The sequence below is a fragment of the Numida meleagris genome, chromosome 1 (genome assembly GCF_002078875.1).
Source record: "Numida meleagris isolate 19003 breed g44 Domestic line chromosome 1, NumMel1.0, whole genome shotgun sequence".
In the NCBI taxonomy this organism is placed as follows: Eukaryota; Metazoa; Chordata; class Aves; order Galliformes; family Numididae; genus Numida; species Numida meleagris.
In genome coordinates this window covers 45,796,149-45,821,222 of record NC_034409.1, presented here as the reverse complement: position 1 = coordinate 45,821,222, position 25,074 = coordinate 45,796,149, and the positions used below count along the sequence as shown (strand labels likewise).

Genomic DNA, 25,074 nt, shown 5'->3' with positions numbered 1-25,074 from the left:
CTTGCCCTCAGATTCTTCACCATTTTTGTAGCCTTCCTTTGGGTGTTCTCTAATAGTTTTACATCCTTCTGATACCAGTGCCCAAACCTGCACCCAGTGCTCAAGGTGAGGTCGCAGAGCAGGAAAACCCATTCCTTCGACATGGCAGTGCTGGGTCTGATGCACCCAGGTACGGTTGACCTTTCTGGCTGCCACAGCACACTGCTGTCTCACATTCAACTTGCCATCAACAAGAACCCCCTGATCCCTTCCCATGGAGCTGCTTTCCAGCCCCTCATCCCCCAGGCTGTACATCTGACCCAGTCATGGTTTCATAAACTGCTTCATGGTTTCTATCTATTGTGGTCTTATGTGCTAGAATATACTCTGTACTACTGTGTACTAGAAATTATTTTCAGGTCCTACTGAGCTCCGTGGTAAAAACTGCTCCTTTTACCCAGAAAAGACTCTTATCATAGCACTATGGCATCTAAAAGCAATGTCATCTGGTTTTACAGTGCCAAAGGTATTATTTTTTCAGGCAATTTACACCAAACAAAGTACAGTTTAGCTGTCCAACACCAATACCACGCTGCTCAGTCACAGACATCTCTGCTGTTGTAGGAGATGACAATACCATTCGCACGCTTTCATGTTCTGCTGACTCTGCTGTGGAGCAGGGCTGCGCTGCCAGCAGTACCCCCGCTGCAGCCCCTTCTGGCTGCCGTCCTGGTAGGCTGGATTCAGGTCAAGGTGACATAAACTAAGCGGGGATTAAACTACAGGTATGACCAGCAGCATGTGTGCATAATGGCAGTGTGCTCCTCTAAAAATACACCGCTGCGTTACAGGAGCTGGAGGATTTATCTAATCTAGCATTGACTTTCAGCTCGCTCGCCGAGCCACCAGGGAAGCCTGCATGAGCCTTCAAACTCACACCATGGTATTTTAGGACCAAACTTTAACAGCATCCATCTTCCTCCAGAGAGGGTATCTGTGAGATGCTTCTAAATATTTTCCTGGGGTTCCTCTCCTGACTTTCCATCTCTTTGCATGTTGCTTGCTTGCTGCAAGGATGAACCCTGCTATTGTGCGAACTGCTGATCTTGCTAGAGCTAATATGACATTGAAAGAAACATAAATAACCTCTGATGCCGTAAAGCAAACACCTAAAAGAAATCTCTAAGTTGACTCAAGCATTCCCACTGCTGTTACTAGTTGGTTGGCCAGAAAACAGCTATCGTTGTTGGGAATCCACTAGCTGTATTCCTCTTTGGGCACGGCTACGTGAAGTACAGCTTCATTCATCTCGTAGATCAGAAGCGGACACTGGTGCCGCGGCCCTGCTGAGCGCAGACCGCAAAACCCGCCAAACCAGTCCGCCAGGGCGGGGGGCCGCCCCTCGCGCCGGGGGGCGGGGCCTAACGCGCGGCGGGGCCGTTACCGCCTGGAACGGTCTCGCGCGCGGCTGGGCGGTGCCAGGCCGACGGCGCAGGCGCAAACGGGAACGGGGAGGCCGCGCGAGCCCGTTACCCCGGCAACGCCTCTCCGCCCACTCGCCGCGGCTTGTCCCGGTGCTCCCAGGATACCCTGCGGGGCGCGGCGGGCGGCGGCGTGAACGGGCGGTGAGGTGAGGCGAGGCGGGGCGCCATTTTTAAATTCCTCGCGGCGGCGGCCGGGCGGGTTGGGTGTGGGGGCTCGCTGAGGGGTGGGGGCTTTCTGCTTGGGGCAGAGCTCTGCGGCGTGCCCTCAGCCCGTGCCTCCCCTCCCCGCGGCCTTGCTCTGCTCGTCCAGGAGCGTCGTTCCCGTGCAGGGGTCTGTAAAGCGGGGAGGAGCGGGCAGCGCGTCTCAGAGAGCGCTTGTCTCGGTCTCGTGTCCCCGCTGCGGCCTCCTGGGGCTGGCGGGTCTGGAACTTGCCCAGAGCCCGAAGTTCAAGAGAGCAGGAGAGTGCCAGGCTTCCGTGTGTTTGTGTGTTGTCTTCTCCACCAGTGAGCTCCAGCCACGTGTAGTTTGAGGGTAATGACTTGTTCTGCACTTTAGGATGCATACCACACATAGGTAGGTTGCTCCGAAAGCAGTGCCTTCTATTTATTTCCATGGGATCTGCCGTAGATACAAAGAGCACAATAACACTGCTTTGCTACAGTAACGATCCTCATCTACAGAATACTCTTCTTCAACAGTCACCACCATTAGCTGTGTGTATTTTTACCAGCAGTGAACAAAAGCCTGCATGCTGTGCTCCTCAAAATCCGCACCAGTGGAGGTGACCACTGTCACCACCGCTGAAACGCACCACCCACTGCCTCACTGTGCTCACATCCACTCTTTGGTCTCCATCAACATCCAGCAAGTGTTGATGAATGTCAATGGGGGCAATGTTTTCTGAATGGAGGAATTCAGTGATGCACCTTTGCTTCATACACACTGCATGTCAGGTGCCGTTCTGTCAGACTGCCCCTCTGCTGCCATCTGTCACACAGCAACAACGTGTAATGGAATATTGGTGGGAAGGTTCAACCGCTGCTGCCATACCACCAACACCCACCACTGATGTTACGGGCCCAACACCATAAAACGGGAAGCATTACTTTTGGAGCAGCTCTCATGTTTGTGACAAACATCTTTTGCATCTCACCAAGTGAGATGCTAGTAAAGAGAAGATTCTTATGCGCATTTGAAGGTTTCATGGCGTGGGGAAAAAAAAGAAAAAAGAAAAGCCTGATATATGCAGGCTAGGAGTTCCTGAGTACTGCTAGGAGATATCCCAAATGTAACTCCCATACAGCATCTCAGTTTGATCAGTAGCTGCTGTCGGATTGGCCTACAAGTGTATGTGGCTAAAGCAAGAACTTTAAACCTGGGTTATGTTATAACCTTGTTTATTGTTCTTTATCTACTAAGAATAACCCCCTCTCTAGTACAAGAGGAATGAAAAGGGTGATGCGGTGTGCCATGCGTAAGGATGGACTTGGCAATAAAGTATACCCTATTGGTAAAATCTGTGCTTTGAATGGTGGTATGGAAGAGGCGATACCGGTTGAAATGAGACTGATGCCTTCTATCGTAAGTATAGAGATGTTCTCCAACATTTCTGCACCTAGACATGCAGAAATATTTTGTTTATTTTCACAGGGTTCTCAGCAATGGCATCCAAGCAGTTATCCCAATTACAGAGGCTGCTGTATAAAAGCTTTCACATTCCTCTCATTTTTTTCCAAGGCAGTTACTTTGGCTATTGCAAGTTGCTGCTGATGTATTCGGAAATCAAAACTATTAATGTGCTGGGAGGCATGCAGTCATATTTCTCAAATGATGCACAGTTTTGTTTTATTTTTCATTCACTGTGGTGTTCACGGGAAGTCTGATCCCTGCTGTGCTGCATAGGCATGTAAGGTAGGACTAATGTAACATAGCTTTATCTGAAAACCAAGCGCCGTGTGCAAGGCTGTGTTTAAATGAGCATCTAAACTAGTGATGTGACTGTTCTCTGTTCCTGAAGAGAGAAAATCTTGCCCCTCCTTCTGCTTCCTTATTTGGCTCTTTGTTCCTTCATGCCAGCCAGTGCCAGTTGCCTGCTCGCACAGATTCTGCAGCTGGCTGGGCTTTGCCATGAGCTAGAGTGACTCACTGACCTCACCAAACAAAATGACTGTTTTCTGCTTGTGGGAGTTTATTGGCTTCTTGAGTTACATCAAGGGGTCTGATGGATGTCAGATCTGGGAATGAGGCTGGAGAAAGCAGGGGGGTAACGCAGAACAAAATGAACCTCCCCCATAGTCCTCCAAAAAGAAAACAGCACAACATTTAAAATAGTATAGCTCAAAGACCTTATGAGAGAAGTAAAGTCCTTTCATGATGTGTAGATAAAAAGGAGAGAGAGATGTGAAGTAGGTCTTTAAGCAACGCTTCTTTTTGTATGAAAATAATAATTGGAGAAGAAAGGCAGAACTAAGGCAGTTCTTGGAAACGTAGCCCATTTCCTTCACTTAGCTTCGTATTCCACCAAAAATGTAACCGAAGCTTCAGGACTTTGCACCAATACTTTTCCACGTGCACCTGTACAACATGATGTTAAGATTTCATAGCGTGGATTTGGGGCAGCTGATAGAGGTTTACAGTTCTGTAGCATGATAAAATTCGGCAAATGTGCAAATAATCTTATATACGCTGGGGTTTTAGTTTCTTTAAGGTGTGTTTGGTGGTTCTGTACTTTTCAAACAGGTCTTCAAGGGAGGAAGGAATTTGAACTAGCTCTCTTGGAAAGTGTTCCTCAAAAATGGCATGCGTAGTCTCAAGGAAATTTGAAGCTTTTTAGGTCTAAGCATCAACTGTGAGATAGTGCCACTGACACAGGATAGATTCGTGTCAGTAGCTGAGTATTAGCAGCCCTATCAGTAATTACTTTTTTTTGAAAAAAGCAAGAAAGCGAGTAGTTTGAATATTACAAGTTGCTGTCAATGATTTCAAGGAAAGAGATCTCAAAAAGCAATGGCATGTTACTGCGGAATGCAAATCGCGAAATTTGCCACTAGATGTCCCTGCAAGCCAAAATAGCTTTGTTGCCTTTAGTACATCCCGCTTAGGTTTCTGAGGGTGTGAAATGCTTTTGTACGCTACGTTTTTCCCCTTTCTTCTTTCCTCTTTTCTTATGCCTGCGGTCTTTAGGCAGATGAATGCATAACTGGATGTATGTTGCTATCTAATCCTTGGAGTGTTTGATAGTAGTGAAAGCCGTGGGAGTGTATGTGAAGGCTTGGAACCGAAGGCACAAAGGGCTGCCTTTCCATTTCTCTCTTTCTTTTGGTCAGAAAACTCCATGGTTTTGTGGTGATGTTGAATTTGTATCTGTAATACGACTTCAGAAGCGCTTCTTGCTTATGTAAGCCCTAGGGTTCAGGCCCAAACTCTGCATTCCTAATTCAGCAGTTTGGCATACAGTTGGTTATTTACATTTGGTATTGTGGCTTATGGAACCAGAGATCTGAGATGAAGAAAAATACTGTTGCTTGCTTTTTTCATGGTGGTCATGGTTAACCTCACCAATATGCTTAGAAATTCTGAGGGGCATGCTGCCTGGAGTTCTCTTTGTCCTCTCACGTAGCTTATTGTCCTTAGGGTTACTGAGCATTTTCCTCACATGGCTGTTGTTTGAACAATAGCAAATGTCACGATATTGAGTTTGGAAATTGCTATTGTGCTTTGTTTCTCAACAACCAACAGAAGCCAGGAATGAAAAATAGATGCTAGTTTGGTTAGAAAGTTCTTCAGAATTTGTTCTGTTAATGTACAAAATGTGCAATGTGTGCATATAGGGCAGTCACTGAGGAGAATGTGCTTTATTCTAATTTCCTCCTCCTTTGCTGTTTTGGGCAGAGCAGAATGAAAGCAGTTGCTGTTGTCACCATGTGCTGGTACTGGAACACTGGTAGGCTTTGCTCTCACCTTTTCCCCTACAGTGACGAAGAAATTGGGCAGTAACACGCAATGTTTCTTTTCCTATTTGGCAGATAATTTTCATCTTGCTTATAGTTTGGAGCTTTCTAGAATCAAATGCTAAGTGTTTAAGGTAAGTCTGTGAAAGATTTTGTGAGTAGAATGCAGGAGAACATGATGTATCCAGCTCCATGTGTGAAGGAGGTGAGGTATTTACTGATGCTGGAGAGGTAATTTGTTTTGTTCACACAGCCAATGTGGAGCTCTTAGGCACCGGTCAGTTATGCTGAAAGCTAAAATGGCAGAGCAGTTGGTTTCAAAGTCTTATAACTTCCTAAAATTCAGTTATGGCCCTCCCTCCCCCACATCCTCTAGAAGCATCAGCAATGATCAGTCTAATGCAATATCTTGCTCCAAATATCGAAAAGAATTGGTGAGGCATGTTATAATACTTCCTCGTTTCTCAGCATCTGGTGATTTGCAGCTTTCTCACATCCCCCTGAGATTGTCAGGTTTAGCAAAACTCTTGCTGGAAAGTTCTCAAAAACCCACCACATCAACTTCAAAAACGAGGAAGTGACATGTGTTGGTGATAGATTTCAGAGCTGAACTTTGAGTAGTCTGGAAGATGGGCGCCCATGAAATCATCACTCTTTTCCAGAAAAGGCTTGGTAGGACCTCAGCAGTGGGAACTGTCCCTGTTCTTCCAGCTGATGTGATGGCGTGCTGAGCAGCACGGTGTGTTAAGTAGTTAGGTGACAGACTGTGACTGTGATAAGTAAAAGCTGTTTGTATCTGATGTCTTTGTCCTCTGCTTGAGCCCTAGTTAGCAGGACAAAATGAACTCCATAGTTTGATTCTCAGCATACAGTATAAATAGAAAGAACATTTTATGTGGTGTCGCAGAGATGCTTGTGCTTGTTTTGTATTGACTCAAATAATCTCCATGTTTAACTTAATTATGTGTCCCTGAGAGAGCACTAGCAGAGATGGGTTGCCTTTTCAGCAGGAGGTTTCTAACCTGAGTTACAGCAGAGCCAGGATTCTTCTGTACTGAAAGCAAAATTGGCATGTGAAGTCTTTGAGCAGTGAGTGTCCTTGATGGCTAATGACATCTGCTTGCATTTATGCCAGGTGACCTGATCTTCTGGCACGGCGACCGAAAAAGTGGATGCTGATGTACATTTGTTATAAGTTAATTTTTATTTTGTCCTCTCAATAGCCATCGTGAACAGGCCATCGTGAACAATTCATAAAATGGATACTTTGGGCAGTCTGCTTCCTCCCGGGGTTGGAAATGATGATGTGGCTAATTCACAGGAATTACAGAAGCTTCTGATTGATGAAAAGATGCGATGTGAACACCATAAAGCAAATTATCAAACTATAAAGGCAGAACATATAAGGTACACAAATTTAAACAGGTTTCTTCATTTGAGCTGGTAAAAGATGGAGCTAAATGTTGGGTGGAAGGGGTTTTTTGTGTCTGTTAGCTACTTCTCTATTTGAGGACATTTTTGAGCATTGTTTACTGCAGAAAATAATTCAAAATTCCTTAAGACATTATAGGTATGAAATAAGTTCTCAATATGTTACAGGAAGAGGATATTAAAAGCTTAATTTAGTCTTTATATTCTTGTTTTTGTTTCTGAAGGTGAGCTTTCCGAGCTTTAATTTGGAGGGTAGCTATAAAAGAAATTCGTTTTCTCTTACAGGTTACAGGAAGAGTATACGAAATCACAAGATGAACTGAAGCGCTTGCTAGTTGAAAAGCAGACTGTCCATGACAAGTTCCAGCTTCTTCTCGCAGAATACAGAGAGGAGTTGCTGGGTAAAACACAGGAGTTGGAAAAACTGAAGATGCAGGTGAGGTAATTTACTGGCAGAGCTTAATATGGACTTTAATCCTGTATCAGGGCAGTGCTTTACTTCTGTTTGTAACATGCGTACACTTGGCTTGGATCTATTTCGTGTATCTTGAAACCTACTCAATCTGGATAGTGTTTCTTCCTTAGAGTGACTCTGGGATAAAATTATTGTTTTGTTATTTAACAAAGTCTTCCAAATTCTTTTATCATGTACTACATTAATAGTAAGACCCTCAGTCTGATCCTAAGTCTCTGCCATGCGTGTTCTCCTGTTATGAGGGGAATCATCTGTCCTAGTGGATAACTTAGGTGCCTAAACCTGTTAGCATAAGTGTTTACAAGAGTAGATATTTGTTTCTCTTCATGATGGTAACTTTCTTCATCATAAAAACAAACAAACAAGCAACACCAAAAACATTTAAGTCCACTTCCATGACATTTTCTATAACTGCTTGTTTCCTTAAACTAATGCGAGGCATAGTTCCTAGGAAACAAATACAGCGTCTAACAGAGGATCCCCAGACACTGACTGACATTTGTACTGCTTCTTCCAATGAATGCTGACATTTAAAATCTGTTATCTTCCCAGAATGTTTTTTTGTGCATTAATATCATATTTTTTTTTGCTTCTGTAACTGCCATTTGAAAAAATCTGTAGAAAAACATAGAAAATTAAACAGAACTTAAAAGACTTTGGAACTTAACTTAAAATACTGAAGCTGTACTTAAAATACTTTATTTATGGATATTTTGCCTGTCATGATGTACATAAGTGAATATGAATACCTTTCTGTCTCAAGGTGCTGACTCCTCAAAAATTAGAGCTGCTAAAAGCACAAATACAGCAGGAATTGGAATCTCCAATGACAGAACGTTATCGGAAACTAGAAAATGTAAGTAGTAAGTATTTAATGTTGTTTCTTTTAGAATGGTGACTACCAGTTTGTAATTGTTCCTAAAAACCTTAGGAAACTGAAACTGAAGGGCAGTCAGTGTGTGACTTCGCTTTGCCTGGTACTGTTCAGTACTGTTGCCCCAGGTGGTGAAGGCTGAAACCCTAGAGGAGAGAGGGATCCGTTTCTACAGAAAAAACCTTATGAAATGACAGAACCGTTGCATGGGTGTTTGAAGGAAATAAAACTGAAAACTTCATACTGAATGTTCTGTTTGTCTGATTTAGGAAGTGGAAAAATACAGAACAGAATACAATAAACTTCGTTATGAACATACTTTCCTGAAATCAGAATTTGAACATCAAAGAGAAGAACATGAACATATTTTAGAGGAGGAGAAAATAAAATATGAGGCAGAGGTACATTATATTATATTAGCTTAAATTGTATCTGATAAAGCTGCATGAGTGCTGTGGAAGCGTTGGTACTTTGATGGGTCTTCAGTTTGACATAATTTCATAATGTAATATTTGTTTCTGCTCTCATAATTCTCAACACACTTTTACGACTTAGCCTTAGGCTGTCTCTGTAGGCTTATTCAGTGATGTGTTGCAATATTGTATGTGCTATCATAAATAAGAGTAGACTTGCCTTCCAATGAATGTCAACTAGTACCTTTGCTTAAATGCTTTTTTGAAATCACATTTTTGGTAGGATATGAGATATTACACTAATCTGAAATTAATAATTTATATGAGCTACTGATAAAAAATAATTTTTAAATTACTTATGTGGTAACTAATTAAGAAAGTTCAGAAGAAGATATTGTTGCTACCAGACAAGGACACATGTCTTGAAACTAGGTTGGATCATGACAGTAGTGGTAAAAATGATACTGACAGGATACTCACAGCTTTGGTAACTTGATTTCAGTTGTGTCGACTCTTGAATAAGCAATCCATAATTTGTTTCAGAACTGGACTTTCAAAAGCGTTGCTAAACAAATTGGCATCTTATTCATCTTTTAAATACATGCGGCAGTGTAAACGAGTGTTGTATATGTCATTTGCATATTCATTTAAGTATTTGTCTGGGAGCATATCATAAGATGCCAGATTTGAATGCGTTAGTCCAAACATGAGGCACAAATCAAAGGCAGTCATTGCTTTCAAAATCAGACCAAATTCAAAAATGAAAAGCATTAAAAACAGAACACTTGTCCTTCCCAGAGCTAACTGCACATGCTGCTTTACAGCCTGCCTGTCTTATGGGCTTGTTGGATTTGTGCTAGTGCTGCAACTAATTAGCACACTTATAGAGAATGGAATTACCGTGAGCCCAGGGCAAAATATAGTCTAGTTTCTTTCTCTTATTTAGAACCTTTTTAACCTCCCACATTATTTATTGCAAGGAGGCTACAAATCCTAATTCCTGAATGCTGCCTTGGGCATGTCATGCAGTAAGACCTGAATCTTCTCATGAAAGGGATTTAGAAGGCAACTGCTGCAGATTTTGTCTTTGCTCTGTAGAAATCACTGGTGGAACTTCTAAAAGCGCTGCTGCTGAGCAGAGTTTGGAATATTGTCTTCAGATATGGAGAATACTCTTTCAGACCTTACTTTCCCACTCTTATGCCCCCAGTCTTCACATCTTAGTCACATCTAAGTGTATATGTTTGTTACAGTCTCAAGATGAATTTGTGTCTATTTGTACTGCCTTGGAAACTTGCTTTGTTTTCTATCTGACAGGCCAAGTCATGTTGACTGTCTTCAGTTTCTAGCATGCTTGAGTTATACTGTGGTTACAGAATTATGGAATCATAATGTAGGTTGGAAGAGACCTCCTTCTAGTCGAACCAGTTTAGCCTAATGCCCTGCTTAAATAATAAGTTGTAATGATATTGGATTGCTCAGCACCAGGCTCAGCTGAGTCGTGAACATCTGTGAAGGTGGAGATTCTACAACCTTTCTGGGCAAACTATTCCAATATTTAACCACCTTCGTGGCAAACATTTTTTCCTGTTATCTATTTGAAATTTTTCATATTCCATCTTCTATCTGTTGCCTCTCTTCCTATCACCATGGACCTCTGAGAAGATTCTAGATCCATCTTCTCTATATCCTCATGGAGGGTAGTTGTGGCGAACAGTAGTTATTCCAGAGCCTTTCTTCTCCAAGCTGAACAGGCCCAGTTCTCTCAGCCTGTCTTCATGTCACGTTTTCCAGCATCCAGACTTTCTTGGTAGGTTATCTTTGCAGTAGGGGCACTCTGACTAATACTACAACTGTCCACTGACTAATGCTATAGTTGTCAGCCAGGATACCCAGATTCCTTTCTGTGCAGCAGCAGATCTTCCACCCGCTTTTTCATACACTTGTTGAGCCCATATCGCACCAGTTTGGTGAGATCTAGTGTACTTTCTTAGTCTGCAATGCCAGGCACCTCTTCCTAGAAGGAACTAAGTCGAGCATGTTTTGACCTTGGTAAGCTCTATATTCCGTCATCTTGTTTATCTGTGTGTCTGGAAATGACTTTTGAGAGGGTTTGCTTTGTCACCTTCCCAGAGTCACATGTGAGGATGACCATCCTGTAGTTACCTGGATCCTCTTCCTTGACGGTTTTGCCCTTCTTAATGATGGGTTTGCTATCTGCCTGTTTCCAGTCTTCAGGAACCTTTTCTGGTTGCCGTGGCTTTTCAAAGATGATATAGAATAGATGATAGAGATGATCCCAGTGAGTTCCTTTGAAATGCTTGGGTGCATTCTAAGGACTTACGTGCCCAGTGGTTTAAGTGATCCCTAACTTCTTCCTCTACTGTAGCTACTGCTTTACTTCCACAAATTGCTAGGTAGTTTAGGAACATCTGAGGACAAGCCTTATCGGTGAAAACAGAAGCAAAAAAAAGGCATTGACTGCTGGGGCTGTTGATTGTTCTAATACAAATGTGAATATAATTTCTTAATAACTTAAATGCACACTGTTGGACTTTCTTGAATTTTCAACCACTGTATTTATTGCTGCGTGACACCTAATGAATGTAAAGGCTTATATTTTTCCAATTAACAACTATCAGATTGCAAGGCTGGAGAAAGATAAAGAAGAACTCCGTAATCAGCTGGTTAGTGTTGATCCCATGAGGGACAGTAAACGTGTGGAGGTCCTCTCCAGAGAAAAGGCACAACTGTATCAGAAATTAAAAGGCTTAGAAGCAGAAGTAGCAGAACTAAGAGCGGAAAGAGACAACTGCGGTGCACAAGCAGAAAATGTGCAAAGAGTGCAAGTACGACAGTTAGCTGAGATGCAGAGTCTGGCAAGGTCTCTAGAGGTAAGATTCTTTTTTTTTTATTTTTCATCTCGTGTCCTTGTAGACAATAGTGGGAATAATGCTTAGCCTGATAGAACTGTCACTGAGGTCGCCGATCATTTTGCCATTGACTACACTATTTGAATTTGTGAATTTCAGATTCAAAACTAAGCTCTCACTATCTTATAGTTGTACAACCAAATCAGCTTCGGAAAGGTGGAGAGATTAACTGCGAGATTCTTTTCATTGATCTCTCATCTGAATGTGCAAGTGATACATGCTCACAGACAATAAGATGCTTATGTCAGCAGTTATCACTAAGTTGGAGTCAGAAACTGACGACAGTATGTTAATCTGCTACAGTAAAATTTTAATTCTTTTGAAAAACTTTTTTTAATCCTTTCTATCTTTGTATCTCCATTTTTCAGTACATTACCATAACGGTAGAATTATTGGCTTTTGTTCACCCTTTTAAGAACTTCTGTTATTTCTGGCCTATTTTAGGGTTCCTCTTCATTCCTTGTCTTCAGTTGGTGCTATCTGCCTAGCCAGTGAGTCTGTTCACGTAGACTTCTCACATAGCTGCAATATATGGATATATGATTCACTTTGCTATTCACTTCTATAACTGCTATGTAACTTTGTTACAAAGTGCAGTGGATCTCTGCCAAGTGCTCTGATCCCATTTTAAAGATGATCGTAATATTCTTAATTTAGAAAACTTAAAGAAAAATCCTGCTGGAAATATGCAAATGGAAAAAATAAAGTGAAATCCTAGGTTTAATTGCCTTTTTGATACTTCAGCAAATCTAGTGTCTTGAGTCTGTGATACTCACACTGGTGATTCCTGTGTTTAGAGCTGAGTAATGTACTGGTAGCAATAGGTGCTGCCTTCTGACTAAGTCAGATTATCTCTGCCTTTTGAAGTAGGATTGAAAATCTGTGTGATTCTGTGCTGGCAGTGCTAATAAAAATAGTTGCTACTTCTAAGTAAAATGCAAGAGCCTTATTGTATCGGAACATATTATTGACCAAAGTTTTGTTGTGTATAGTTACTGTATAAAAGGTCAGTAATATTTAGAGATCAATTGAACCATACAGGTAAATAGCAAGAGGCAGCCCTGCTCCAGAAATCTCACAAATACCTCTTTTATTCAAGGCAGAAAAGAAGTCAGCTGAACAACACATTGGTCGGATTGAGAAAGAGCTGCAGATGTGTCATGAGCAGAACTTTCTTATAACTAGCAAACTTCACAAATCTGAACAAGAAGTCAGTTCCTTGGCTGCTAAAGTAAGCGCTTTTATGATATCTGAAATAGTTGTTCATATAATGCGTAAGTTTTTCTGTCTATATTTTACATTAAGAATAAGGTAATGTTTTCCTTTATGACTTAAAATAGGTTTGGATTTTTTTCCCGGTTTCAGATGAAGATATAGATAGAGTATGTGACTTTACAGGAAAAACTTCATCCCTAAGAGAATCTCCAAAATTGATGTTAGGCACTTTTTTTTTTCATTTTAGGGATTTTTTTTTCTAAACGTAACAGTACACAAAGAGGCATCTTCATGTTTTCAGTACTCATGAGCATAGCCAGCCTATCCTAATGGAAAAAGGCACTCTTTCCCCATAAACTGTATAAAGTGCAATGGAACATCAAATAATTGTGGGTTTTTTGTTTTTTGTTTTTTTTCTTTCTTGAGCTATCTGCATTGGAATCACCTGCTGAGATTTAGGTTGCGTTAGAAGCAGGACAGTTGTGTTAGTATAGCATTCCTCTTGGACTTGCGCCAGCAGGGCTTGTACAGAAATGTTTCTGTGCGGCATTGCATTACATCATTTTAAGTAGATCATTGTCTAACAACATGTTTGCGTGTCTGACATGGAGGGTTGGCACCATATCTTAGAGACTTAGAGAATTTTTTAGAGAAGTACTTAGGTGAAAAAAAAATCGAAAGGCTTCTAGTATAGGGAAAACCTGAAAGTGCTTATTGAGAAACTCGGCACCACTCTGCAGTGTTTCAGAATAATTAGATCAGCATGGACACCAGGTTCAGAGTTTCATCTGGCTACAGCTACTCCTCAAGCACTTAGCTTGCAGACAGATCTTTATGCAATTCTCTGTGTGGGTATTCGAGTAAGGAAGCAAAATTGAGGCGCTAGTAATTTTTTTTACCTCAAATGTCACAGAATAGTTACATAGCTTTATGTAAATCTGAGTCATCGTACTAGTCCTAATGAAATAAGTACCTAGAGAAATACTGGCATTCTCTTGTTTCTTATTCCTTCCTTGCTGGAGAAAATATTGGGTGATAATTTTTAGCACATTTGTCAGTTATTGGTAACGAACTTCCTCCTGCTTGCTCACTCTTTTGGAAAGGATTTAGTTGTTTCTGAGCTAACTGTAAAGCCAGTAATTTTGGTCTTGTACCTCTAGTTGAATTATCTGAAGCACTACGTTGACCTAAAGCTATCCAGGGTTTCTAAATATACTCTTCAAAGTGACGCTGACGTGTTCTTTGTGTGGGTGTGACAGTTAATATTGGTGTAATATGCCTCAAAAAAGGATACAACGCAGGAAAAAATATCTTCTACTTCTTCTGTAATTCTTCTTTAGCAATCTCAGATTTCATCCAAGGCAGGCTTTACAGTACACGTTTATGACTGTGAAGTGTTGAATTTTGGTCCTTAATCCAAAAAAAGCTCTTACTTACCATAAGAATAGGATATACCACTGTTTCAGACCTTCTAGACAAGTACAACGTGTCATACTTGTCGAACGGGAATGATAAATCAGAGGAAGAAACTTGTATGAAACATTTTTTGATCAGTAGGCTCTCAGAATATATAGAGGATGATCACAGTCTTTCCTTTTTGTATCAGCCAGCGTTCTCTGCTCACCTCCAGAACTTGGAGAAAATGGAGGTGTTCAGTGGTATTTCCTGAAGGGATGAAAGTAGAAAACCATTTCATATACTAACACCCCCCCAACACTTCTACACCCACTCAATCTTATTCCCGAACAAAGATGGACTTCTCAATCCTGCGCCTTAGAAAAGCCACCTTAAATATTTGCAAATTACCCTAAAATGTTCTCAGCTTCATATTTAAGCTACCAAATCCACTGATGTAGTTCCTTAATAAGCGACTGTGCCATTCTTAACCTTTTGCCACTTGCTTGTGCTAGCAGGTTGTAATTACATTTGTCACTGTGAATGGATTTTCGATATAAGTGCTTTCCTCTAGGTATTTAATTCTCATTGACCGTGTAATTACTGTGTACAAATGCCTAAACTATAAAAAGTTTCTGTGCAAGCAGTAATTGTCTTTGATGATTTGATATTCTTAAGACTCCTGCTTTTAAGAGGCTGTTTGATGTGCGTGTCACAGCTGTAGGGAAGTATTTGATTTAAAATGCATTTTACATCTGCAAAGACTTGGATTTTGAAAGTAGTGTAGCACTCCAGGAGGTCAAGGGTGATGAAAGGGATAAGTGATCATCAAATTGACATGACTTTGGGGATGCAATGGATACCCTGGTTTTGCATATCACTTTTATTTTACTCTAGGGAGATTACATTTAACTTAATTTTAGCTTGACTCTGAGGGATTTTTAGTCAGAAGTGAGGTATGTGCAAGCTGACATGCTAATGCTTAGTGAGACACCAGGATATTGGATCAGTGTCCCAGCAAAGACAGCTCAAATAAGCAGTCCTTTCAGAACTACTCCGATGTTGGGAAGCTTGCTTGCAAAATGTATGATAACTGCCCAGAAACAGAGTTTTTACAGGCAATTCTGCACGTTTTTGTGTGTATCACCAAATGTTATTGTATTGTATTTCCTACACTATAGCTTGTACTAACAGTCTGGTTAAAGATGAAATACATGTCCATTGCCAGACAGCTCGGTTCTTGGAATGTATGGGGTATTTGGGCACTTTGTCTTCACTAGGGAACGTACAAACCTCGTGTTTCAAGATGAATGACAATAACTTCATTAATTTTCAGTGTCTGACGTGAAGTAATAAAACATGTAACAGTACTATCCTAATTTGGGGCACCGGATCATGTTGATAGATGGAGTGTTACAATACCTATATAATCACCATTCAAAATTATCTACAAAACTGTGGTGTGACTTTCGGGAAAGCTGTGGGTAAAAAAAGGTATTTATGAAGGTATATTTAAAATAAGCCTAATAGGGTTATTTGACAGATTTTCTTGTTAGCAAAGTATCGCCTGAAAAACAGTAAAGCTGTGAATTCATATGCATTTATTTTCAGTGGATTTGTTCTTTTTCTAATTCATAGGTAGAAGAACTTAAACAGTCACACAAATTAGAAGTAACAAATGTCAAACTGGAGGCAGCAAGAACTAAGAATGAAGTAGAAAGAGAGAGAAACAAGATTCAGAGTGAAATGGATGGTAAAATACGCAATTCATTTCTAGTGAAATTAATTTTTAGTGGTTTCTTTGATAACTTTCAGTTAGAGCACTTCAATTATTTTTCCACCTAATGTTCGCCAGCAGTCTTCGCCTTCTGCTTCTGGTCTGAGCGATAGATCAGCAAATTCCTTTCGGTGTCTGAAATAACTGCATCCTATCCCTTGATCTCCTAGGTTATGAAGGACTGTTACAGAGCAACCTGCATTTATGTAAATTAATTGGTCTGTGAGACAAGTTGAGCATAATCTGTTTCAAATCATGTACTTCCCAGGGTTTTGCCTTTTTACTTACTGCCAAATTATACAGCTATTTGCAATTTGCTCGAAACCTTAATGTATCATAAGACTTCAGAGTTTCATTTGTTTTTCAATTGTGTATCCATGGAATTGAGGAAAAAAAAAAGGGGGGTTAAGCATTTATGCGGAACAAAATACGATTTCTAGCATGTTCTTTGAAGAAAACAGGCAATGGACTAAACAACCAGATACAGTTGAGCCTGTTGGCAATGTGAAATAGCCTCCTGTATTGAAAGGCCAAAGCTTTCTAGGACTAGTTGCTGATGATATAAATCACCACACAGCTTTTCTTTGGACTGCCTTCACTGGTTTGCCATAACCTTCATCTGCCCAGAACGGTTGTTTCCGTTGATTTTGATATTATTTTTGATAATGCCGACTGTTAAATTACATTTGCATGTTAAAGTAATAAGCCCTTGTTAGACAAAGGCTGCAGTGTGATGGTTGCTCTTCCAAAGTTTTCTAAAACGTTGCCGTTGGAATATGATAGGCCTTATCTCTTTTGTCTTTCTTGTTTTATTTTTTCATTCATTCACATTCCGTCCCTTGAACTCGGATTTTTAGCTCCCTTTTTGCTATTTATAAGGAGATTCTAATAACGGATTTCATCAGATTGCCGTCAATGATGACATTTTAACATCTTTTTTTTATTGTGTAATGCAGGATTGCTGTCAGACAAAGAAGTTCTTAAGGAAGCTGTGGAGCGTCATAAAGCGCTTTTAGTAGAAAAGGACCAAGAGCTGGTTCGTAAAGTGCAAGCTGCCAAAGAGGAAGTTTTTGGAAAAATCGCAGCCTTACAGGATGAAAAGTATGTGTTGATTTACTGCTCAGCTTCTAAAAGTCCTGGGAAGAGTGTGTGGACTAACTTAGTGTCATTTTTAGTAATAGTCTCTCAGCGCTTTGTCGTGGTTCTTCTGTAACTGCTGAATAATGTTTCAGGTTAGAACTCGAGAACAGGTTAGCTCACCTAGAGAAGATGAAGTTGGAGCAGGACGCTTGGAGACAAACTGAGAAGGATCAGTACGAAGAGAAGCTACGTGTTGTGCAGCTGGCAGAAGAGTCTAGCAAAAGGGAACTTCAGTGTCTGCGGTAGTGGCTTTTCTAACCTTAAAGCAAATTGCTCATTTTTTCCTTAATTTCTTTGCGCTAGTCATTACAAAGGTTTACTATTAATGGGTATGTAAATGTTCGTTGTATGAAATGAAACAGCGTCTTGTGCAGTGTGTAAAAAGATGGCAGAAGCAAAAAATGTGCTGTTTATCAAAAGTAAACGTTTTTCATCCAAACCTCTAAAAACCTGCAACTTCAGTGAACATTTTTAAGAAGTCAGTTTCATTCCTGTGCTAAAATTTGGACCACGTTGGCCGCTTGCAAAACCTGACGTTATGAGAAACCATTTTTCTTTGCACAATGGCATCGCGTCAGCAAATGGCAAACTGGGACAATAATGTGATATCTGTGAGCTTTTTGTTATAATTCTCAGCAAAGTTGGTTTACAGTAGTATTTGTATGAAGGTCAGTATGATAAAACCAGCAAAACTCTTACTCCAAAAGCAATCAAGTCAACGTATTTCTTACGCCTAGATGAATTCTAGACATCAATAAAAATAGATTTTTAGACAATGTGTAGTTAATTTGTAAGACTGCTAAATATATATGCAGCGTGTTCTATTGTCAGACTGATTTGTACTAGCATCTAACATCTGTATTTTAATTCGATAAAAATAAGGATATCTTATACAATTTTAGATTAAAAATTCAACAGCAAGCTATTCAGACAGAGGAGCTAGAAGAGAAGAAACGTGAAAGAGACGATCTAAAACAGGTAAGGGCTATGGTAACGTTTTATAGAGGAGCACAGTCCTTCCTGCAATTACCAAGTCCAGTGTCTGAAAATCAGATTGGATTTTGAAGGATTTTTTTTTTTTCCTGAGGGACAATACGCATTTAACAGATCTTTAAATCCAGTGTTCAGGAATTGGCCCTGCTTTCCTGGACCTTCATAAATGGATTACAGCTTTTTGCCTCGTGCATTTTGTAGGTATCAACGATTTCAAAGTGGAATGTTTATAGGCCTCAATATTGAATATGGTTATGCACTATTTGACTGGAGATTTGGTTGCCATGGAAACTATAAATTGTTTCTAGGTAATGCTCTGCATTTACGCCGCGTCTCTCATCTGAGGTTCTTCAAGTGCTTAACAGATGTTTCATAAACGAATAAACTGGTGTAAAGAGATACATTTCTATTGCAAGATGAATCGATGGCAGGACTGGAAATAAAACCTAATTCTTTTAACTCCTGCTCCCCCGTACTATTCCTGGGTAGACGGAAATATGGCTGTGCATCAAAGAAGTCTGGAAGCTGTGTGCACCTGAAATTAAGGCAATTTTTTTTTTCCTCTAGAAATAAGGATATCTATGAGTGTGCAAACAGGGAGAGGAAAAGGGGAATAACCATCCTTTTTATGTGCTGACTGCAGGGGTTGGACTTTTCAGACTCTCTGCTTGCTTTTGTGAACTGGTTGGTACAGCCAGTGAGGGCTGTAACACGCTCAGCATCAGCACTGTGCATTAGGAGAGACAAGAGTCTGAGTAGTTCCAAAGCTCAGCTAATCAGTGTGGTGTGATGCTCTAGTTCTGTTCAGCTCTAGGGCATAATGTTGGATTCCCTGAGTTACAGGGGACTTAGGCTGTCAGTCAAGTCAGTCATCAGACTGGATTCCTTCCTCTCCTTCCCTTTCTTATTTCAAGTCCGATAGAGAATTTGTTTCTTGTCTAGTAGTTACTGTAAAACTGCTAGATAAGCTCTTGAGTAAGGAGAAAGGGAACAAAGAAGAAAGGTTTATGATAACTAAATGCAGCCAGCTGATGTATGCAGTATCTCAAAATTAGTGTAGATATTCGCTCATCTAATCGAATGGAAATATTTCATTTTTTTATAGCAAATTCAAGACATGCAACTCCAAGTTGCTTCACTTTCTCAATCAGAAAATGATTTGCTGGAATATAATCAGAAGTTGAAGGAAACAATAGAAAGATTGAGGCAAGAATGTCAGAATGCAAGAACTCAAGCAGAAAAAGCCCAACTGGAAACAGAGAAGTACATTTTCTTCTTTTTTGGCTTTTCGTTTTCATACGCTTGTCTTGCTTTCACATGGATTGCTTAGCATGGAATGTAGATTCTAAAAATGTCTGAAATTAACCTGACCTAGCTGTGGATGTCCCTGCTCATTGCAGGGGAGTTGGAACAGATGACCTTTAAAAGTCCCTTCTGACTCAAATGATTCTATGATTAAATGTCAACAGGAAAGACTGGACTATTGTGCTTACAAAAAAAAAAAAAACACACCACAAAACCATACATTCTGTATATATGAAAACTTTGCTCCCGATAACTTCAAAAATAGGAGTTTGATCCCATTCATATCTGTTACAATTAATTACTGACTGATGAAACACACCAATTTTATAAAATGCCATTCTGTTTCTATTGAAGTGAACGTAAAACTTGCATGTAGAGTAGATTCGGAATTTCACACAGTGTTTGAGTGTTAAAGAGTGTTGAAGCATGAAAAGAAGTGAAACAAGTGACTGTATTATTGTGCTTTGATGAGATTTCAGGGACCCAGCCTATACACGTGTACTTTTTACTTCTTCCACCACATCCTTTTAGCTGATAAGAGGCCAAGATAATTTCTTAAGTAATTTCTTTTCTATAGATAATAGGAGATGCACTAAGGCTGGTTACTGCAGAAACTAAGAAGCTTTGCAGCCCACGTGCAAGTCCTCCCAGTGTGTCCTTCTCTTACCGTGGAAGTCTTGGGATGTTTCCCTTTTTTTTCTGACTCTGTGGCTGGTATGACTTCTTTCCTCAGCTCAGTAATACTTTTGAGCTTGAACTCCAAAAGATAAGTTGCACCAAAGCAATATAATCGAAAGAAGAAGTGAAAAAAGGACCAAAAGATAAGAGAGCCTGAGATATCCCGTTTCAGATAAGTTAAAATAATGCTATTTTGGCAAGTAGAAAGAGTAGGCAAAGAATTTAGCTGTGTCTGGGTTAAGTTTGGAAATGAAAAAGTGAAATGAGAAAAAGTTCCAAAGGCAAACTATGAGCCTGATAAACTGCTGAAGATGAGAGATGAGCTCAAGGAGGCACTCGTTAAATATTTCAGGAACAGTGTTAGTGGAATTTCTTAAAAAAAGGAAAATCTCACAACATTTTTAATTACTGTCTCAGCTTATTCTGCTGTTAAGCAGTGCGTTTCTCTTTGGTTCCATGGGGTGGTAGTAATTTTTTTGCAATCAACAGGAAGATACGAACCCCACTGGATCTACTAAAAGAACTGTTAAGGGTAGCAGGTAGGGCAGGGTCCTGGTTCCGATTTGAGTGATGACAGTTAACACTGTGGGGAAGGGAGGGAGTGTTTGGTGAGAAATTTATGGAGAATCATGAAGATTCCCATCAGGGAAACTGCATCAGCCCAAGGCTGAAGTGATAGAGATGCACTGATATTGACCTGCGTTTCTTAAAAACTGCTGGACAGAATCTGTCCATTTGATTTTTTTGTAACAATGAAGTTCAATAGGCAGTTAGTTCTTCTCTCCTTTGAGACAGCCACAGCAAACAAGCCAGCAGAGAAACTGCCTCCTTTCCCCATCCACTGCTAGAGAACACAGCCTCATTTTAATATCTTATAACCGTGCACAATCACATTGAAGTCAGAAGCTTTAAGTGTATAAAGGTGGGAGTTGTGAAGAGAAGTGTTTATTTTAAGAGCCTTAAGGCATTAATCCAAAACACTGCTTCGTCTGTAGAACTTCTTACTCTTTTTACCTGTTTTTTCCAAGGACTTTAGAATACAAGCGCATAGAGTGGCTGGAGGAGAAGCATATGCTTACTCAGCGCATCACAGAGAAGGAAGAGAAATACAACGAGGTGAAGAACAAGCTCTGTCGAGCTGCAGTTGCTCAAAAAAAGGCATGTCGGTTCTTCTTTTGTAAATGATCCTATTTATGAGAAGTTCAGCTTTCCAGACCAGAATTGTTTTAATATTAAAGGTTGATTTGCAATCTGCTGTATATAAGGACAAAGTACATCCAGTTCTTCAAGACTGGCAGAGAAATGTGTTGAAGTGATTTGCACAAGAGTATGACAGCTGACAACTTTGTTTTAATGCCATTGAAGATTTTGTGAGGGTTTATTTCCGTGCGTATTTCTGTGCTTTTAAGAGGTGGACTCCTTGATTATTAAGGATGATGTTTCAGGTATCAGACAGATGATGTTCTCCTTTTCCTTGATTACACGTTCCCCATCGATATTCTGCATCGCAGTGTGCTACGCTCCCTGGAATATTAACATTTAATATCTTCTCCTAAGCTTGCGTTTCGTGCAATAGCTCGAAAGGAAGAGCTGATGAATTGTTTGCAGAAGCTCAAGATTAATTGGCAATTTTATACGTCCGATATATAGTGGTTATGAAACTAGTTAGTTTCTAAGGTTGTTAAAAGCTGAGGTCAACATGAGCACAAAGCAAAAGGTGACAGGATAAAGTGTACAGGTTTTTATTATATGTGGTCATCTATTTAAAGAAAGAATCTGTATTTCTACAGTTAGTGCTTGTTCATAAAGATAGTCATCAACCAACAAGTGAGTTGCAGCTGTGCATTTTTCAGTCTCAGCTCTGGATTATTTCTCATCTCTTTTCTTTCACATCACGGGGACTCAGAACCTTCCAAGAGCACAGCACTTCTCCTAGAGAAAGGAAAACCCTAAGAACTGTCAGACATTAAGCCATGTGCAGTACGGATTTGATTTTCACAGGAACTGATATATCAAGGCGTTACTTTGCTTTATTTGAAATGTCTCTTTGGCAGAGAAAGACTCTCAATGATAATAAACAAAGGAGGATGCAAGAGAAACTACAGCTTTTGGAAGCCAAGATAGAAGAACTAGAAAAAGAAAACCAGGTGTTAAATAGGTAATAAACATTGCTTTTTCTTAGCTTGAAAAATGATATATGCCCCAAATCTGACCCGGAAATATGAAGTACTTTTGAAGATGCGTGCCAGTTCGCGTAGCAACTGGAGTACAATCTAATGGTGTTTTCTGCTTTGGAATTCTTTGAGCGGAGTCCGTTTCTGATGGCTGTGTTGGTGTGGACAGCTACGAGTTTCTGAGACAACCGCAGGGCTGTCTTGGAGAGATGGAGGAAAACTGTCTGAAAACTGAATAGATGCGGTTGCAGAAATCCCTTCAAGAGAAGGAATTCATGTTAGAAAAAAAGAGATGTGAGTGAAGCAGTGTTGGAGTTGAAAGCACAGTATGTGAAAATGAAAGAAAGCTGACTTCAGAATGACAAGGGAAACAGACAGAATGCCCTCTTGGAAGGACTAGCTTCTTTTTCTCTCCATTGTGCATGCATGGGTGGCTTGATTCAAATAATGGACTTAATGGTGCTCCTGTGCCTCACTACTGTGAATGCTATTGGCAGCTTAGTTTACTCCATGTAAAATCTAATCCTGCTGTAGGTTACTGCATAGTGGGACTCCTAGCCATTTAGGCAGAGGAATATGCACAGGGCATCTGCATTCATGTCTTTCTGGTAGTTTTCCTGCACAGGGACAGTAAGCAACGAAGTACTCAGAGAGAGGTGTGCTGCTGTGTTGGGATTCTGAGCAATAAGAAATGTTATTTCCTAGGCAGAATGTTTCCTATGAAGAATACGCACGTCTCCAGAAGAGACTGAAGGACTTGCAGCGCAGACACAACGAATTCCGGAGCTTGATTTTGAATCCTGGCATTCCATCCCTGAACCCAGGCAGCGGAACGTCACCGTCTGTGCCGCCTCCCGGGCCCGAGGTGCCCTTCCTCCTCCTTCAGGTATTCTGTCACAGCACGTGAAAATAACGCAGCAAAAGAGGGTCTGGGACCTTAGTGTTAAGGAAGGGGGGAGCACGAGATCTTTAAGAAGAGGGAGGAATTCCTTTAGTTATGTTCCCTTCCTCATAATGGGAAGTTCTTGCGAGACAAAGGGCACGTTACAGAATGTAACAAACACGGTTTGTTGCGCTGTTCTCTGCACTCTGTGCTTATTCTGAGGCTCTAAATGGCTCCTTCTGGACAAGCAATACCATAGAGTTTTTTCTCACATCGTGACTCCATAATTGCAAAACAGCACTGCTGCTCTTGCTTTCTTGTGGGCTTAAAAGCATTTTATGTACCCCGCTGAGCTTCTGAGGGTGATAATCTCTCTGAGGTTGGCCCAGCCAGCGCCGCTGATTGCTGTCCCTGGGGCGAGGCCTCAGCTGCTGCGCGTCTCCAGCTGAGAGCAGCAGTGCTGCGCTCCCATGTCTTGCTGCTGCTGCTTGCCGTGAGTGTCAGAGCGAGACCCGCTAAAACTAGGGGGTGTCGGGAGGGGTGCCATTTCATGAATAACAACATTCTGAAGGTCACAATTTTTATTTCAAAATCATTACGTTTAAAAAAGCGAAACGGCTGCTCATTTTGGCCCCTTGGAGGTACGCAAAATATAATGGAGCCACTTTTATTAATTTCAAGGAGGAACAGCATCAAAGAGAGCTCTCCCTGCTTCGCAAGCGGCTGGAAGATCTCGAAACCACGCAGAGAAAGCAGCTGCAGGAGCTTGGGCCGGCCGGAGAGCGGCTCCCAGCGGGAGCACGCAGGGAGCTGGCACCCAGCAAGAGAGCGGAGGGGGACGCTGCGCAGAGTGAGGGCTCCATATAAAAGGTGCCAACTGCAGGTACTGCTTTCGGTAGCTTCTCCTTGATACGTGCTCTTCGTATCCTCCGAAACATGACTGTGTGTGCCTGAGACGCGTGAAATATATTCTGCGTAGTTTGGTATTTATTTCTGATAGACTGCCATCCGTTAGCAAACAGAATGGTTTCTAAATGAAAGCATTGTAAGAGAACTGCATTTTGAAAACACCTTTGTATAAATGGTACACAAACATTTGGAAGTCAAGACATGAAATAATCTTGTCACACCAAAACAATACTTACCGAGTTTTGTGTTATGCTGAAATTTCGACATTTGAAATATATTTTCTTGGGGAAAAAAAAAAAAAGCCAACATTTTTCATGGTATTCCCTTACTTGCTCAATGTAGAGCTTTGCGAGGGTGGAGCTCTGCAGAGTCGAGATTTGGATTGTAAACCGGCTGCTGTAATCCACACCTGGGGTTGTTACTCTGAAGCTCCCGTGCGGACAGACAGGGTGAAATGATGCTCCAGATTTTCCTCCGTTGCTCTTGTCAATGTGCCTCTTGCAGTTTTGGAACAGGAAGAAGCAATGATCAGGTTTTTTACAATAATGTAGTAAAGATGAAGCGTAACAAATGGCCTTCACGTGACAAAAACAGAAGTTTGTATTTGTGGCTGCTGTAACTTGTTTCGTCAGCTACAATAAAATCTATTTATTTAAGGTTTGTTTAATTCATTTTCCTTCATTACCAGTTTAGTAACACCTGCCGAGGACCAATTAATTTTTGATGGTTTGATAGTGAAAACTCGGAAGTGTGAAGATGACTGACTTTCTTGCTTTTTTTCAGGACACTGCAACGAAAATTCATTAGTGAGCAGTGCAGTACATGTTTGATACTGTACTGGATATTGTTGATAGGCAGTAGGAATAGACAGCCGAGCAGTTAGTCGCATACGGTGGGTGACATTGCCATGGATTCAGCTTGGCTCTCCAGCTGCAGCATGTGTTATTTTCTGTGCCGTAGGTAAATGTAAGCATTGTATTATTATGTTTTCCTGACTGCTTTTGAGGAAAGCAGCGTGTGGCACCTGTAGCTGTTGGAAGCAATGGAAACTGATCTTCCTGCATC

General features: G+C 40.9%; 1 protein-coding gene across 8 annotated transcripts; it reads left to right on the top strand.

Annotated features, from left to right (window-relative positions):
• On the top strand, nt 1,452-24,666 carry CEP83 (centrosomal protein 83). Of its 8 annotated transcripts, none has more exons than XM_021386665.1 (16): nt 1,452-1,609; nt 6,638-6,821; nt 7,131-7,281; nt 8,084-8,176; nt 8,464-8,595; nt 11,250-11,501; nt 12,640-12,771; nt 15,789-15,903; nt 16,884-17,028; nt 17,160-17,309; nt 17,970-18,045; nt 19,166-19,323; nt 21,072-21,201; nt 22,098-22,201; nt 22,923-23,103; nt 23,782-24,666. In XM_021386665.1, the coding sequence occupies exons 2-16, from the start codon at nt 6,673-6,675 to the stop codon at nt 23,965-23,967; spliced, it is 2,154 nt and encodes a 717-aa protein (XP_021242340.1). In that variant the 5' UTR covers nt 1,452-1,609; nt 6,638-6,672; the 3' UTR covers nt 23,968-24,666. The 8 variants fall into 8 exon arrangements, 7 of the variants coding, with proteins under 7 accessions (XP_021242340.1, XP_021242588.1, XP_021242780.1 ...); XM_021386747.1 differs by having other exon boundaries at nt 1,467-1,609; nt 6,635-6,821; XM_021386828.1 differs by lacking the exon at nt 1,452-1,609 and adding an exon at nt 1,676-2,037.

Bases quoted from the DNA above. Each gene is read 5' to 3' on its own strand.
- CEP83 (XM_021386665.1), top strand. From the start codon at position 6,673: ATGGATACTTTGGGCAGTCTGCTTCCTCCCGGGGTTGGAAATGATGAT. The intron at 8,596-11,249 runs GTACATTATATT...AACAACTATCAG, and splicing joins AAATAAAATATGAGGCAGAG to ATTGCAAGGCTGGAGAAAGA. The intron at 17,029-17,159 runs GTATGTGTTGAT...ATAATGTTTCAG, and splicing joins GCAGCCTTACAGGATGAAAA to GTTAGAACTCGAGAACAGGT.